The 17,622-nt window shown below is 35.6% G+C and overlaps 1 protein-coding gene across 2 annotated transcripts; it reads right to left on the bottom strand.

The window, feature by feature from the left end:
* Window positions 1-275: 275 nt before the first annotated feature.
* ipo8 (importin 8) lies at window positions 276-17,182 on the bottom strand. Of its 2 annotated transcripts, none has more exons than XM_016266321.1 (25): window positions 16,973-17,182; window positions 15,964-16,045; window positions 15,672-15,828; window positions 15,439-15,597; window positions 14,600-14,756; window positions 14,434-14,523; window positions 14,256-14,350; window positions 13,558-13,642; window positions 13,297-13,431; window positions 13,126-13,225; window positions 11,994-12,070; window positions 11,561-11,677; window positions 11,379-11,468; window positions 10,036-10,201; window positions 9,410-9,570; window positions 8,570-8,695; window positions 7,474-7,549; window positions 6,885-7,010; window positions 6,563-6,660; window positions 6,360-6,455; window positions 5,179-5,399; window positions 4,462-4,667; window positions 2,679-2,900; window positions 1,623-1,752; window positions 276-1,076 (listed from the first exon to the last, which is right to left on the bottom strand). In XM_016266321.1, coding segments are annotated over exons 1-25 (3,057 nt in total). In that variant the 5' UTR covers window positions 17,057-17,182; the 3' UTR covers window positions 276-1,075. The 2 variants fall into 2 exon arrangements, with proteins under 2 accessions (XP_016121807.1, XP_016121813.1); XM_016266327.1 differs by having other exon boundaries at window positions 7,483-7,549.
* Between the last annotated feature and the right edge of the window lie 440 nt (window positions 17,183-17,622).

The following is a 17,622-nucleotide window of genomic DNA, read 5'->3' as shown; positions in this document are numbered from 1 at the left end:
ATTAAGTATATAATTTCTAGCATGTTTTAATAAAAAAAGAACTTCAAATAAAAAAAAACATGAAAAAGTTCACTTTAAAATATAAATATTATATATATATGCGTGTGTGTGTATCCTCACATATTACAATAAAGAAACTTATTTTGCAAAATGTGCTTAATTGTCTGAAAAATTGTCTCAAAAAAATCATAATGGTACTTAGACTTCATTTTCTTTAAAAAAAAATGTACAATATAATTTCTTCAAGTTCTATTTTGATTTTGGGGTGAAATATGATCTGGCTAAATATGCTAAATAAAATGATCTGGAAAATATACACAAATAGATGATCAAGCGACTGCATAACCATACAAAAAACAGCAACCCTGCAAATGCTTAGTGTTATATTAACATTTATGATTTAAGTTAATTCTGAAAACTGACTGTTACAAAAACAAACTCTGAAACATATGAACATATGACAGCTATAAACACCGTCCTTCTGACATCTAGCCAGTGCACATGATCTGTTCGGGCAGGAAAATGCCTACGAATCTCTGAAGGCACTGACCAACACAACAAATCCCTCCATCTGTGTGTCAGTCTGAAGCGGTGTCCGTCTGTCTCTCTCTGACTTGCCTTGACATGTCTCACCTCACTGCCTTGGTCAAGTTTCTCACTGACTCATTGCAAATGGAGGAGAGACTGAGAGAAACAGAATATACAACATTCAATTACTCATACACACACCCATCTGCACACATGTGCAAACACCCACAATTCTGTACAGATGTGCAGAGACACACACACACACACACACACACACACACACAACTTCAGTGAAGGGGTGACCCAGAGTAACCTCTTCGATCTCACTGGGGCCTTTCTGAGCAGGTCTGACAATGTTTCAGTGTTCCTGTTAAGAATCATGGACCTGAAGGGCTTGCTTTGGGTCCTGGGTTAAATATCCCATCCATCTTGACCGAGATGTCTCTAGTATCCAGAGTTCAGGCTGTTTTCGGGTGTCAGAACTCTGTACAGCTCCAAATCCAAAGTGTCAGGTATCTCCAACCTGCCTCAGAGCAACTGGAACATTTCTACAGGGAGATGATGAAACAATCTTGCATTATTTCAAGTGTTAGAAGTACTAACAGTAGTCATCAGACAAGATAAATAATGTAATGTCAATGTTAAATGTGCTAGACAAATGCTTTTAAATACTTCTGTGTCACTGAGTACTATGATAATCTTGCCATTTCAAACGCTGTCAATCGTACACATCACGGTTTCAATTAACGTCCCGCCCATTTGAGAGCTTTATAAATCATATATAGAGGCAGAACTTTTAGACGAGACTGGAATAGTCTTTCCTAATGCAATAGTTTAATTAATAGTGCTGGGTGATATTTTACTTTTATATTGTGACAATAAAATATTTCAAGGAGAAGAACACTGAAAAAAAGTATCATGGTTTGCACAAAAAGTTTAAGCAGCACAACTGTTTTCAACACTGGTAATAATAAGAACTGTTTCTTTAGCAGCAAGATATGTACAAGATAAATATGCACTTGCCACATTGTTGAGGAAATTTCAGGGTAAGTCATGCTTCCTGTGGAGTCTTAAAGCAGTTACTGCTGACTTACCACAGGCCTTTGAGTCCTGCGCTCCTCCTCTGCTGGGCAAGGTTATAGATCTCCTGCAGTTGTTTCCTCTGGTCTTCACTCAGAGGAGATGTGAGGGACTGATACCAGCCTGCATCTGAACTCTGAACACCTGAAAAAGGAAGTGTTTCCAATTACTGGTGCTATACTTGTGGAAAATTGCTGAACATCAATTTGATTGATGTTCAAATAAATTAATAATACAAAAAAAACCACCTAATAAATATGATATTAAAAAAGGTTTAGCTAAAAACAACATTTTTAAAAGTAAAAAAAAACTACAAAAAAAACAGCAGGATGCTTTGCCTCGCGACATGCTATATGCAATATTTAATTGTTAATTAAATAATTAGTTATTTATAAAATTTCTATACATGCAATTTCAATGACCAAGTTAATTAAGAAACAACATGGAATATTATTAAGAGGACCATTTCAAAATAACTAAGTTAAAAAGATGATTTAAAAAAATTGTGGTAAAACTAATGAAATGATGAAAAGGAAAAATAAGTGTTTTATTATTATTTTATCTTAGCACCAAAATAAAAAGTATTTATCCCACAGATAGATAAATAAATAAAAAATAATAATAATTAAATAAATATTTAGTTTTAAAATCACTAATGATCTTTAATTATTAATTAAATATTTATTATGAATGCAATTTTCTATGACCAAGTTAAGTAAGAAACTACATAAAAAATTTCAAATAAATAATTTACAACACAACAGGACTATTTCAAATTAACTAGTGTAGACCAAAAAAAGCTTATAAATGGTTAAAAAAAAATAAAATAATAAATTTTAACCTAAAATGTTGTTGTTGATTAAAATAAGTGTATGGACAAATTATGCATAAACCACTCATTTGTTTAATATTCATCTATATGGAGCAGGATTTTGGACAAATGAGATTTCACTGTAGGTGGGGCTGTTCTACACAAATATTGCATGGTGTGACATATCTTAGATATGTAATAAATGTATTATGTTAATGTACATGTCTGGTATATTACAGAGTAACAAAAATGTGCATACGGAGCAGGGAGGCGGTGAAGAACTGATATTCATCCTCTCCATTGTCATAGTCCAGTGGTGTACTGTACTCCTCTAATGGGGTCCCCTCCAGACCTTCATCATCCCAATATTCATCATCGTCCTCATCATCTTCATCTTCATTGTCATTTCCAGTGGGTGCGCCAGACGACTGCAGGGCCACCCCTTTCTGTCCGACCTCATCCTCGTCGCTAGGAATCTCCTCTGGAAAACAGACATGATGAATTCCCAAACTCAGTGTAGTAAATTTCATGAGTAGGAATAGGAGGGGTTTGGTGATGTTGTCTGGATCTTGTTGAAGTAAAGGTCACTTCTAAAAATAGAGATTTCCAGTGTTTGAATCTCAGTCTACTGAATCTCAATCCCAGTCTACCACTGGTATGAAGCTAAAAAAAAAAAGAGCCTAAAGTCACAATTTATGGAATTTATATATATACATTTTTGGAATTTATATATTTTTGGTTTACAATGAAACAATAGCTGTGTACAAATTTGCATATTATTCGTAGTATACAGTACGCCAAACTAGGATTAGTAGTGTGTCACAAATCAAAATAAACACTGGAAAAAACTATGGTGGTAATCAGTATTTTGCCATGTTTTCCAGTAAGAAAATATTCATATTATATAAATATTCCTATGAAAACCTAAAAATATAAGAGAAGATATTTTGAAGAATGTTGGTCCCCATCGACATCCAAAGTACAGAAAACAAAAATACTATGGAAGTCAATGGAGAGCAAAAACTGTTTGGTTACCCACATTCTTCAAAATATCTTCTTTTGTGTACAGCAGAATAAAGAAATTCATACAGGTTTGGAGCAACCTGATGGTGAGTAAATGATGACAGAATTTTCATTTTTGGGTGAACTTTACCTTTAAGGCTTGTTTTCTGAGAATATATCTTAAATTAAGGTCATATTTTCCTGATTTAAGCATACACTTCTTACTAAATTTGGTTAGATTTATACTTAAATGCAATACTGCATAGTTGTCTCTCCAAAAGTCCAAACATTAAGGGCATTCTGGAAATATGCAATCTGGCATGCAGCTGATGTCTGTGTCTCACAGGAACCAGCATTATAATATCAATAAATCCATAACTCCAACAGTACGATGCTGTTAGAATTCAGGCCAGGGGTGTAGGGTCGTGAAGATCTATTTAATTCGTTTGAGTGCTTGATGCCCAAAGGTTCAGAATCATGTTAAACTAACACGCACAAGACGTTCCTCCATTTCCCATGTCTCCGGGGCCCTGTTAGAGCGATACAATCAGTTCTCAGTCGTCCGTAAACCCTGATGTCTACAGACCAACCTGAAGCTAAATATGCCAGAAATAGTACTTCCTGCGCAGGGATTTCATTTACCTGAGGTGAAGCAAGATAAGGACTTGATGAAACTGTGAGATTAATATAACCATACAGACCACCAAAAGCAGCAACAAACATAGGTCTCAATAGGTCGCTGCGTAAAGACCTAATTACATTCTATTTGGCAATTTTATACATAATTAAGCATTTTTTGTTTCCCTAAAAGTTATTTATTGCACTAGTCAAGGTTTCGTGCACCAAAACATCTTTTTGAAAGACAATTTTCCACTCTCCTGTGACCCTTACTTAATTATAGCAATTGCTATGGTACCTCTAAGAGTTCTATATGTAAATGAGGTCATTTACATATAGAAGTCTTAAAGGTACAGACACTAAACACTTTGCAAGTGAAATGCTTGAGAGTTTCTCTCCCATAATGTCACACACAATCTCACCATTCTCTTCCTCCTCTGAGCCTTGAGCTCTGGTGAGCTGTTCCGGTTTGTTGAGCACTCGGGAGGTGTAGATGTGCTTTAAACCCAGGAAGAGGAGGAGGATGGAGGGAACGATCTGCCCTGCAACTTCCTCCAGGACCGCAGGGCGGCTGGGCAACTCCATCAGAACACTGAGCCCAATGATGCACATCTTACGATCATGTAGTCTGTGGACGACAACAATAAAAACAACAAGCAATCATATATTTATAAAAAAAATCAAAGAGAGAACAACACAGATGGCAGTGACACTCGTTAACAAGAACTAGGAAACAATCTGAATGTAAAAATAGCTGTGAATCAGAATTGAATTGTAATATAAAGTTGAATGTTTCTGGAAATACTCCATCTATTGAGTGTTAACATGCTTATAAATAAGTCATACTAAAAAAGACGGCAGTTATTATTTAAAACTATATATCCTGTAGTCATTTAAATTTCTTTGAATATCATTCTATTTTTTCAAATTCAAAATTCTAATTCAGTTTACTACATTCTGGAATTTAACAGAAATTTAAAACCATTCCAAAGTTAGTTTTAAGCAGTGCATATCCCTGTCAGGAGCAGCTACCACATCAGCATAAATACAGATAAATGTGTTTAATCTCTCCATTAAAAAAAAATTGCATGTGACCTTCTGAAACAAATGAAAGGCATTTCCTGTGCAAACAGCCTTACCCTAAAAAGAACTCTGTGTCATTCATCCATTGGTTGATGAACTGCGCTGTGATTGGCTCCGGGCTGTGTGGGAAGCGGATGTTCTCCAGTGTGTGTATCAGTTGGGTGGGGTTATAGTACAGAGTTGCGATCACTACCTGTAGACACATGGTGCGGAGCTCACTGGACTTCACACCTCGTGTTAACCGCTCCAACACCGCCTCCACAAACAGAGGGATACACTAAAAAACATCCACAGGAACCAAAATTTGATGTTACATTAATGTGCATGTTTGATTTTGCTCATTAAACCAGCAATACACACCATTAATCAATCAGCTGTCACTTATAAAGCATCCTGACCAGGGTTATTATCGTTACTTTAATTATCGTTACTTTATTGAAATAAAACTGTATATATATATATATATTAGTGCTGTCAAACAATTAATCGCGATCGCATCCAAAATAAAAGTTTTTGTTTGCATAATATATGTGTGTACTGTGTATATTTATTATGTATATATAAATACACACACATGCATGTGTATATTTAAGAAAAATATGTTACGTTTATATATTAAATATATTTATATATGATATGATTTATATGAATATAAATGTATACACGTAAATACATGTAAATATTTTCAAAATATGTGCTGTATGTGTGTGTCTTTATATATGCATAATAAATATACACAGTACACACACATATATTATGTAAACAAAAACTTTTATTTTGGATGCGATTAATCGTGATTAATCATTTGACAGCACTAATATATTACCTGAAAAAGTTAAACTAAAAAAAAATTTAAATGTTGCCTTGGCAACGAACTGAAATGAATTTAAGTTGCACTAAAAATATAAATAAATAAACATACTAAAACTGAATGAAAACTAAATAATAAATAATAGAATTACAATAATAGAAGGAAAAGGAACACAAAAACTAATAATAATAAAAAACTAATAAAACTAAAAAAAAGAACGTAACAAAACTAATAAAAATTAAACTAAAATTTTAAATATTACTGAAAAGCTCATTTAAAATATTAATAAAAAAATAAAATAGTATATCAAAAAATACAAAAATAACACTGGTCCTGACACACAAAATGAATATATGACAAAACACCTATTGTTACATATATATATATATATATATATATATATATCAACCCACACTCACAACTCACCTGGTCAATGCCACGTCCACGACACTGTAATATAATGACCTCTAGAAGTTTGGCAGCATGGCATTCTGGGTCTTCCCCAGCATCACTAGTTAGGACCTGGGGGGTGAGAGGTCAAAAGGTCAAATGTCAAATGCATATGGAAGAATGCCAAAAAAAATGCACTTTAAATTGAAAAATTTAATAGAGGAAATGCATATTAAGACCTTTTTGCACATGGTGTAAATGACCTCCAGGTATTTGGGGTCTGACAACAGCATATTTGTGTCCACGGTAACATAATTGTGCAAGAGGGGCATCATATCTGCATCAACAGGGTAATATATCACATCATTAACCATGTACTCAATCATTTTCAAAAGACTCTCATAAACACGCACATCCATCAACTTAATGACTCTTTCAACCTAGTTCAATCATGACATGATTTATAGCTTAATGTGGAGCAGAGAGATCAAGTCTGAGCTTGGCGCTCGGCTGCGTTTTACGCCACAGGTGAGGTATCTGAGCTACATGCGTGTCTGAGACCTGTGAAGTAGTCAAAGCAGTCATGTTGGAAGACGTCGTACAGGACCCCCAACAGCTGCCACATCTGAAGGGAGATGGAATAACAGGTGAGTCCAAACGCCAGCGACAAGATCTCCTCATAAAACTCTGAAAAAGACAGAGAGAATGTGATTGATCGCTCCTGAAACAGAGACAGGATGTTTTGAGGACAGTCAAAGATCGCTAAACAATATATACATTACATATTTAAAAAGTATTGATATTGAAATTTTCCTTCCAAGCTCCACCATGTGGTCAAATGTTGCAATTTTTTGTAAGAAGCATTCAAACTGACAGATTAAATCGCTGGAGTTTGACAAGCAACTACAGTATGTAACTGCATCTCTACTGTCTTCACTCCTATCGGTAGTTCATCTCATTGCTATATTTGCATAAACTCACAAATTTCACATTTTCGCCAACTCCGATTGAAACGCTATCAGTGTGAATGCATCATTATAGGGATGTCTTTAAAATTATTTAACATAATTTATGACATAAAACAATTATTATTACTGAAAAAAATCCATGATAAACAATCTCGAACTGGAAAATAGTGTCACACACACACCTGCCATACCTATGATGGGTTTCTGGAGGACGAGACCAATCACCTGCAGGCATATTACCTCCAGCTGTTGACTGATCTAAGATTGATAGAAATAAAGAGAGAGAGAGAGAGGGGAAATATATCAACCTTATTTCTGTTTTCAGAAACATCACAACATGTTCAAACAAATCTTGATGCAATTTAAAGAGACCGTTCACCCAAACATGATCATTCTGATCAGCCCAATTTGTGAACAAATCATTCAGACCAGTTTTGTGAACTGGATAAACGCATTCATTTAAAAGATATCAATCAAAAGAACAATCTGATCATGAATCTGGCATTTCAGTCCATTTCTTGTACAAAGTTACTGTATGACTTCAAAAAACTTGGAATATGATGCAAAGAATGCATGAAGCCTATTTTGAATAGTACCTAATTCACTTTCACTATAAGAAAACAAGCAGCCAGAATATTTTTCATAGAAATATTATATTTGTATGTAATAATATATAATGACTTTTGTATATTTCTGAAATACGTGCAACAATTTTTAGTTTTTCCACTAAAAATGATTCCAATGCAGAACTCTGAATTTTTTGGAATAGTTCAGTAAAAATAAAATAGAATTAAATTAAATTAAATTTGAAATGTTTTTGCAAGCTAATATACAAGTAATGAACATTATCATTTAAAAGTTTGGGGCCGATACGATTTTTTTATTATTTTTGAAAGATGTCGCTTATGCTCATCAAGGCTGCATTTACTTGATCAAAAATACAGTAAAAACAATAATATTGTGAAATATTATTACAATTTAAACTAACTGTTTTCTACATTTTAAAATGTCATTTATTTCTGTAAATAAAAAAAAATTACTCCAGTCTTCAGTGTCACATGATCCTTCAGAAATCATTCTAATAACAGCATTTATTTGAAATAGTAACATTATAAATGCTATAAATGCCTTTGCTGTCACTTCCGACTAATTAAATACATTGATCAATCCACGCTGAATAAAAGTATTCATTTATTTCCCAAAAATATCGGAAAAAACAGTAGCGTATTCTTCTCATGCTAAAAATTCATGAAAAAGGTCTTAAGCACGTGTCCAAACCTCTTTTCGGTCCCCCATGACTGTGAGGATGGTGTCTATGGTGCTGAGGATACCCAGAGCCATCACGGTCTTATCTTCACTTTCCTCGTATTCTTCACTCTGGAGAATCTTGCTGAAGATCTCCGCCTGCGCACAACAACCTCTTTTTAGCATGAAACCCTGTAATTACTTAAAGGCAGAGTAAGTGATTTCTGGTAGCCAATGTTGATATTTGAAATCACCAAAACAAACACGCCCCTACCCCAAAAGGGTCTTGCCCCTATTTTGATAGCTCCGCCCCAAACATACGTACGCAACCCAGGCAACCATTAGTTCTGTGAAACAAAGCAAAACCAATGTTACACCGTGTCTACGGACGGACGTGAGCGGCGCAACAAATCCCTACAGAAAACTGCTGCCGGGTTCTATTTATGACGTGCTGACACAAATTTCAAATGGTTTTCAACGGTCGTTTGATCGCGTCCAGTGTAGGCAGACTTTAGCTGTTGTAGACACGGTGTTACTCACCTATTGAGAAGAAACAAAGCAACCTCGGCGTCCGATCGCAGGCCTCCGCTCCTTGAGTTCTCTCCAGTGCTGGAAAGCTGATCTGATATTTACACGGGTCCTACTTCTTGCCTTATCGTTCCGCAGACGTTTTCCTCTTTTGTTTTTTTATCCGCCATCTCTATCTTTCTGTCGCTCGGCTCGGCTAATGTCCGTCCCATGCACTGAACGCGCTCTCCTCCACATCACGAGTAGACACGCCCCTTATTGCTGATTGGCTACAGTTTTCTAAAGTGTTTTTGAAAAATCACTTACCCTGCCTTTAATGCTAAACTGATAAAGCGAGTGCAGTACCAGGTTCTGTGTCATATCCACCGCGATGACGGCCACTTCCTCGCTGTATTCACAGATCATCTTCTGAATGACACTGGTGAGGTCATCGTTCTCAGTTTCTTTGATGATGTGCAGCAGCTCCTGCATCACAGGCTTGATGAAGGGTCGCATGTAGACCTTAGCTGCACTCAAACAATACACAAAAGGTGGAAAGAGGGAAGAATTATGGAAGTACTGGACGGGCAGACAGCAGACTTGCATTTAAATAGGTTAATCCACTTATCTCTTAAACCAATTACAGAGAGTAAACCAATTTAATTTAGTAAAACTAATTTGATGCTTAATAAGTGCATTAGTGTTCTGCTGCATTTTGTTCTCAAATGAAAGTAGACGCATTTACTGTATTTTCATTATGATTTTGGTTTGACAAAGCAGACATATTTTTATATATTGAAGCTTCTTTTATTTTATTTAAGCCGCTGACTTGCATTTTATGAATCACCAGCAAAAAACCTTCTTTACTGTTTTACTGAAGAAAAAAGTCACCTACATCTTGGATGGCCTGAGGGTGAGTAAATGAACAGCAAATTGTCATTTTTGGGTGAACTATCCTTGTTCAGTGTGTGTGTGTGTGTGGGGCATCAAACCTTGTTCCTGGTTCCTGACCAGCATCTGCAGTGCAATGGCTGCCTCCACTTTGACCGGCATCTCCTTGTCATCCACCAGGTTCTGTTTGACCAGCTCCACAGCGTTCCTCAGGACCAGCTCGTTATGGAACTTCAGAGGACTGAACGAGTGCAGCACCCAGCACGACTGCACACACACCGCAGAGAGACCAGAATTACGGCTCCATGGAAACCAGTGTTGCTTTGAAGGACTCTTGAAAGATGCAGTTTTGATAGCTAAAGCACTGAGCAAAACATACTCTGAAATTCAATAGTTGTGGGTTGTTTGAGTGACTAGTTGGTCATGTCCACCAGAAATGGACTATGAGCACAGACCATTAATAGGGTAAATGATACGATAGTAGACAAATAACCACGCTAATTAACAACTTCAATTGCACAAAACTATTAAGAGTTCTCAGAAAAAAGCGAAACAAAACAGGAGCATTTCTCACAGCAAGCAATTTGAAATTTGACAGTAATTGTCTTGAATTTGTTAAGAATGCGGTGCTTTAATGTCTGTAACAGCGCCACTTTAGAAGGTTGAATTTATGGACACAATTTCTCGGAGATGGTTTTACCATACTGACAGTTAGTCTAATGGTTAGTTATCATGCCAAAACCCTCTCTGAGAAGATCTTTAAAGTTTTCAATTCAATTCAAATTTATTTGTATAGCGCTTTTCACAATACACATCGTTTCAAAGCAGCTTTACAGAAAATGCATGTGTCTACATTACAATTTAGAGTGATCCGTTATTAGAAGTGAATGTATCCAAGTAATGTTCATTTAACAAATGAACAGTTCAAGATAATACAATCATACAATTTTAATTAAGAAAACTTTAAATGTAAAGAAAAACTCAATAACTGACTAGTCTGTTGATAAGGTGATTAGTTGACCATCCTGACCAATCCTACTGTATTAACATTTTTGTTAATTGAAATAAAATACACACAATAAAAAATAAAATATAAATATTAAATGGAATAAATGAAACGAAAATTAGAAATGTTAACTGAAATAAGTTTAAGTACTAACATTATCAAATGAAATAAAACTAAAACTGAAATAAAAATGAAAACCATTTAGATAAAAAAAAAAACAATAAAAATGTCAAAAGCACATAATAAATTTACTAAATAAAAAAAAAAAATGTAATAAATTGAAAATACAAAATATATTTGAAAAATAAATCTAATAGTAATAAAACTAATAATAGTATATAAATAATATTAAAAAACACTGATGCCTACTAAATAGTTATAGTGGCATTTAATAATTTCATCTGGCAGTTAAACGGTTGGCAGTAAACACTCACTTACCCGGGCCCTTAAGTAGCCAAGATTAGAGTTGAGCAAAGGAAACACGTAGTTTTGTAACATGAGCTCCATCTGGTCCCTGTACACCCGCTTCTGCAGAAAGACAAGGACAAGCAGGAACACTAATGCAGAAAGCTGGTAATTAAATTGGGAACACAGAGAAGATCTTGCTTATTGAATCTAACCTTTAGCAAGGGTTGAGCCAAGGCACCGATCACATGCAGTGCCCCATCCTTCCTGCGGGGGTCCGTGTTAGGATCCATGAGGATCTGATGGCAAAACTCCATCATATGTGGCAAGACCTGAGAAGGACATGGAAAGGATGAGAGCATGAACCCACAGGTGATGATAGAACCCATTTACCCCTAAAAATGTGAAATTAAATCATATGTGAATGTGTGACCTCTGTTCATTTTTGCAGAAAACAGCACCTGCAATGAAATACTTGAGGTTATTTCACGCTGAATCCTTCCCTTGAACAGTGCTTCCCTCCAGTATCTCTAGCAAGTAATTCTGATCAGATCTAAAGGCGTTTCGTGGAAACTCTGGAGTGCTTCTTTGGAATGTGAATGTAAACAAGAGCTCTGGAGTTAAAGAGCGGTCTGAGGGTGGACTCACCTCCTTCCTCTTCCTGGCTGCAGTACATAACAGAGTCTGAGCAGCCGTGGCAGGGGACACATGATCATCATACATATCTACAGCAGAACACACACAAGGAACCACACAGATCAGTCAATCATATCATTACACAATCTATTCCTGAATTCACTGACAGAAAATTAAACTGCTTGCAAGCAGGCAGTTCTCAATATTTTTCAGCCTTGACTGAAATGCATCAGAAAAACCATAATCAACCAAACAGCCATTGTAGGCAACCATACTGAAAATGCTCAATGCATAAATTAAAACGGTTAAAGTCTAGTAATATTAAAAATAAATAAGCTATTTTAATCAAATTAATCAGATTTTGAATTTAAAATAAAAACAATATATAGTAAATAAATAATAATTAATATATTCATTTAAAAATATTTAATACATTATTAAAATCACTACGTTTTTATTTTGTACATCATTTTAATACATTAAAAACTTACATAAGGGCATTTCTGAACGATGATGAGAACACATTGTTGAACTGATGAATGAGTTCTGAATTGATCAATTCACTGATTCACAAAAATGAATCTATCTTGCTGAATCAAACACTATTTTGGCTACCTAAGCATTAAAACATCTTTGTGTTTATGCTCAAATACTCACGAGTTGTGAGACAAGGAGAAACCATGAAATTAGTGCAATGATGTGCCGTCTTTAATAAACGTAATGGCAAAAAATGAGTGAAAATCTAGTTAAAAATAAATAAGTATTAAAATACTAAATAAATATATACATTTAAAAAATTTAATAAATAGATAATTCAATTAAAAAAAAAATTTAATTCCATTTTCTTTTAGTTTTATAAGTCATTAATATATGAAAAAATTTATATTTTTGAGTTAACTTCTGAACTGACCGTTTTCCTGTTTCATCTGAATTTCCCAGCTGGAATGTAATAATGCTATTGAGGTTTTTAATCAGAAACACTATTAAAACATCTCTCTTTTTACACTCTCTCATATTCATAAACTGGACAATATGTGAAATTAGTGCAATGACACTGTCAGAGAACTTAATGGCCAAATAATCAGAATAAGCAAGCTTTACAAAGCAACAAGGAGAAAAAAAAATATTAACCAAGCACACTGACTGAATTTCATGCGGATGTACTCATACGGATCTTCCTGCCATAGTCTTTCATCTTCATCTTTATAGCACATCAGAGGAAACACCACCTCCTGAGTTATAGTCTGCAGAGACAGAGATATTAAGCTGCATGAAAGTCATCATTTATATGAAGTCATGTGATGCTGGTTCCCACCTGCACGTGCGGTTTCATCTGTTTCCATGTGAGCGAGTGCGAGACGCCCTGAGTCGTGTAGCTCAGAGCCTGCTGGAGGACGCGAGGACTCACGTACTGCCTCTGTCTGTGCTGGTCGATCACTTTTAACAAGACCTGCAGGAAAAAAACAGGATCAGCAATCATCGTACATCACTGTACCATGGTACCAAAATAATATGGTTTTTAAATGCCATTCGATTTTAGATATTTTTTTATTTACACTACAAATGCTGTTCATACCTGCTGGATTCCTACAGCATAAGTCTTCAAGAAAAAGTCAGCAAACTCAACATATTCTTTCGTTACATTTCCTGGACTGCCATATCTGAGAATAGAAAATCAGCACAAATCAATTAATAATATAATATAATAAATATAATATAATTCCAAGTTATTTTGATCAAAATATACAAAATATAATAAATATACAAATATATAATTTATAATATATTTATATTTACAAATATATATACACGTGTATATATATAAAATAATATAATATAAAAATTCCAAATTATTGTGATCAAAATATACAAAATACACAATATTCCAAGTCATTGTGATAAAAAATTATGTAATTAATTATACAAAATATACAATTAATGTACAAAATATATAATATAATTCCAAGTTATTGTGATCAAAATATACCTCTAATATACAAAATATAATACACAAAAATACACAATATTCCATAATATAATATAATTAATATAATATTCCAAGTTATTGAGGTTAAAAAATGACTGTAAATAATCATAGAAAATATACAATTAATATGTAAGAAAAATGATATAATCAAGTTATTGACATTAAAAAAAGAATTGCTGGGTACTGCTCGGTTTTTAAGTCTGCCATTGTGAAAAGTGAATTTCCTATTAGGGGACCAATAAAGTTCTTTCTATTTTAAGTGCTTGTGGTCTGGCTTGTTTAATCACCTCTCAAACATTCTCGTGATGATGTGCAGAGCCCATTTCTTGCATTTCCACCAGATCAGTTCTGGTCGATCGTCCTCATCAGCTTCCAGAGTCTCCTGAAAGTCATTCAGCATCGAGTCATGGAATCATATTTACCAATAAGATCTTAACTGTGAGGAAAAATGCTTCCCAAACGTACTGCTGGGACGTCCCGATCCACAACTGTCCGCAGGATCTCCATCCAGTGGGTCATGACGGTGTTATTGATCAGCTGTAGTGGAAGGGAATACTGCAGATGCAAACACAAACCAGGACTTAGCACTTAGCACTTGGGAATAACCTGGTAAACAAATGCTCACACACACCTGTACAAGTGCATGGAAAATCTTTAGGATTTGCTTCTGGATCAGAACTGAGATGAAGGTGGCATCAGACAGAAGTTGAGTGATGAGTTGCTGGATCCGTGGCAAGAAGACCTGCATTGCAGCCAACAGGGGGTCCCGCTCCTCAGCCTTCTTAAACCTGACCACCACAGAACCATAATGATCAACTTTCATACATATTTCAATTTACTCTTCCATAGACCTCTGATTTAAAGGAATAGTTCACCCAAGAATTTACATTTTGGGACAATTTGCTTAACTTCAGGCCAACCAAATGAGTTTGTTTCTTCATCAGAACAGATTTGGAGCATTACATCACTTGCTCACCAGTGGATCCTCTGTAGTGAATGGGTGCCGTCAGAATGAGAGTCCAAACAGCTGATAAAAACATCACAATAATACACAAGCAATCCACACGACTCCAGTCCATCAGTCCAAAGTCATGTGAAGTTAAAAACCTGCGTATTTGTAATGAACAAATCCATAATTAAATCAAACTGTTGCTTCATGTCCTCTATCCATAATATTGCTTTGTCCAGTGAAAAAAAGTTGTCTCATCTGAATCAGGAGAGAAATATGCACACATCAAGCATCAGGAAAACACTTCAAAACAAATATGTTGGTGGATTTTGAAGTTTGAGGACAACAGAGAATGGACTTTTTCACTGGAGGAAGCATTATTATGGACTCGTATTTTGACAGTTCATTTTTGAGTGAACTATTCCTTTAACCTCAATCTGATTTGAGGGTGACAATTATGACATGACTAAACTGTGATAAAAATATCCTTAAGAGAAACAAAAATCTTGCGGTTCACTCACTCATAGTTTTTGACGAGTTGGTAAAGAGCGAGCAGACTCCCATACCAGCTCCCACTGTTCTGTGACTGCAGATACAGATTCATTTTGTCCACTACGCCCGTCCACCGTCCAGGAAAGTCGTGTTTTATTATGGCACGCAAACATACTGTCAACTGAGCCCTGCCAACCGACAAAAAAAGTCATTTTCAAGCAATAACACCTGCAAAAATGCCGTCCTTGCACAACTGACTCACCTTATGGACTCTGGACAGCGAATAATGGCCTCCACCATGTTTTCTCGGATCTGTCCGCGATCGTTCTCATGAATGTTGAAAGGAAACACCACCTCCCCCAGAGTGGGCTCTCGGTCCTGCCAGTACTGACTCACCATGTTCTTCAGGTAGATGGCAGCTAAAGGAAGAATATAATGACTAACGGTAAAGGGAAAGATCTCAATCCAGAATGATTCCACTTGGGTCATTCAGATTCAGAATCTCAGCTTGATTAATCAGTCATTTCTAAAGGTATAAAAAGAGGAGCTCTCACCTGCCTGTCGCACAGGAAACTCCACCTGGTCCGACACAATGATCTGCAGCAGAGTTGGGGCGAAGTTGATGATCTTGTAAGACTGAAAAAAAAAAATGAAATTCAAGAGACTGATGACTTAGATTTTTTGTAAACATTAGCAATCTGCGATCCCACATGGTTTATCTGGACTCAAGTGTCACTGTTCTCAGTGACTGGCTTTTCTTCAGGACCGAGATCAAGTGGCGACCCAATATAGCTCCAAAATTATGACATTATCACACAAAATTGTTGGTTTCATGCTACCTGTATCCAATAATTCAGAATTACTGAAACAGCTTATAGTGAGAAAATATCATTAAATCCTTTTCATAACAAATATAACAAACAACCGATTGGATGGCAAATGTAATGCAAAGAACTGAAATAATGAAACTAATTCATTAAAAAGAAATTGTACGCTTTTTGTATGCAGGCACATCAGCTCTCCCAACCACATATGAGTTTATCTAGAAGAGACCTGACTTTGTATAGAGCGCTTTGCACAGAGTGCAGATTGCACCGAATTGCATCAGTGGTCTGCAACGGTGATTTACATGCAGCAGAATCAGGACACAATAAAAAATGTCATATCGCAGTATAACACCTATAAACTCTGTAGTAGTGCACATTGCACATCATTCATTAGGGGTATTAGGTTTTTTATTTCTCTCTCTCTCTGGAATCAAGAGTAAACCAGACCAGATCTTAGAATAAAGCACAGGTCACAAATATTATTTTAAATAGACATTTGCCTCTGTTGTTGCACACTGATGCTTTGATGCAATGCAACTAGTTTGCAACATTATACAAACAAAATCAACCACCTAAATAGTAAACAAATATAAAATAGTGACTAATTAAACATGAACCTGCCTTATGCATTAAAATCAGGCCCTAACTTAGAATATTCACTGAAAGCATCTCTGCTCTTACTGTGTTTGTGTTTCCTAGAGAAACATCAAACTTCTCTAGATGATGGTTCACTGACCTGGTTGAGTTCATTCTCAGCCGCTAGCCTGAGATTCGGGTCTATGGTGCCCTTCAGAGCCTGTATGATTCGACTGGGATCCATTAGGCCCGATGCGAAGGATTAATTTGAATAAATTTGGACCTTCGGACAGATACGCGGACGATCAGTTGTCTCCGATCTTACAAGCAGCCCTGCCCCAGTCTGCCGGCGAGCGACTATCAGCGTCGCAAAGAACAAAGCCGAAGCGAAACGTTTACGGCAGAAGCTGGCATGACAACTGCTGCCCACGCGAAAAATTAAAGGGACCTTTTTTATTATGACTGTGATGTAAACATTTAAACTGCATCTAAATGGCGGCCTATTCAGAATTAAAATTGCACTTAAAATCGAAAAGTATATGCCACTATTCAGAATGTATATACATTTGTTACAGGTTTATAAATGTCAGTTTATTCTGCATAGTTTTGAATTATTGACTAAAACACATTTTTTGACAGCTTTTTTATTTTGCAACTGAGTCTTTGCAATATAATAAGGTTTAATGAACATAGAGATATAACAAACATTTTATATTTAAAATCAAGTTTGAACCATTTGCGCATTTCCTGTATAGTATGCGCGTTTCGTATATAGATGTATTGTCTCGTTTGATGTGCCGTAGTGTTGTC

The sequence above is a fragment of the Sinocyclocheilus grahami genome, unplaced genomic scaffold (genome assembly GCF_001515645.1).
Source record: "Sinocyclocheilus grahami isolate Dianchi unplaced genomic scaffold, SAMN03320097.WGS_v1.1 scaffold33.1, whole genome shotgun sequence".
Taxonomy (NCBI): domain Eukaryota; kingdom Metazoa; phylum Chordata; class Actinopteri; order Cypriniformes; family Cyprinidae; genus Sinocyclocheilus; species Sinocyclocheilus grahami.
This window is presented reverse-complemented; position numbering and strand designations above follow the sequence as displayed.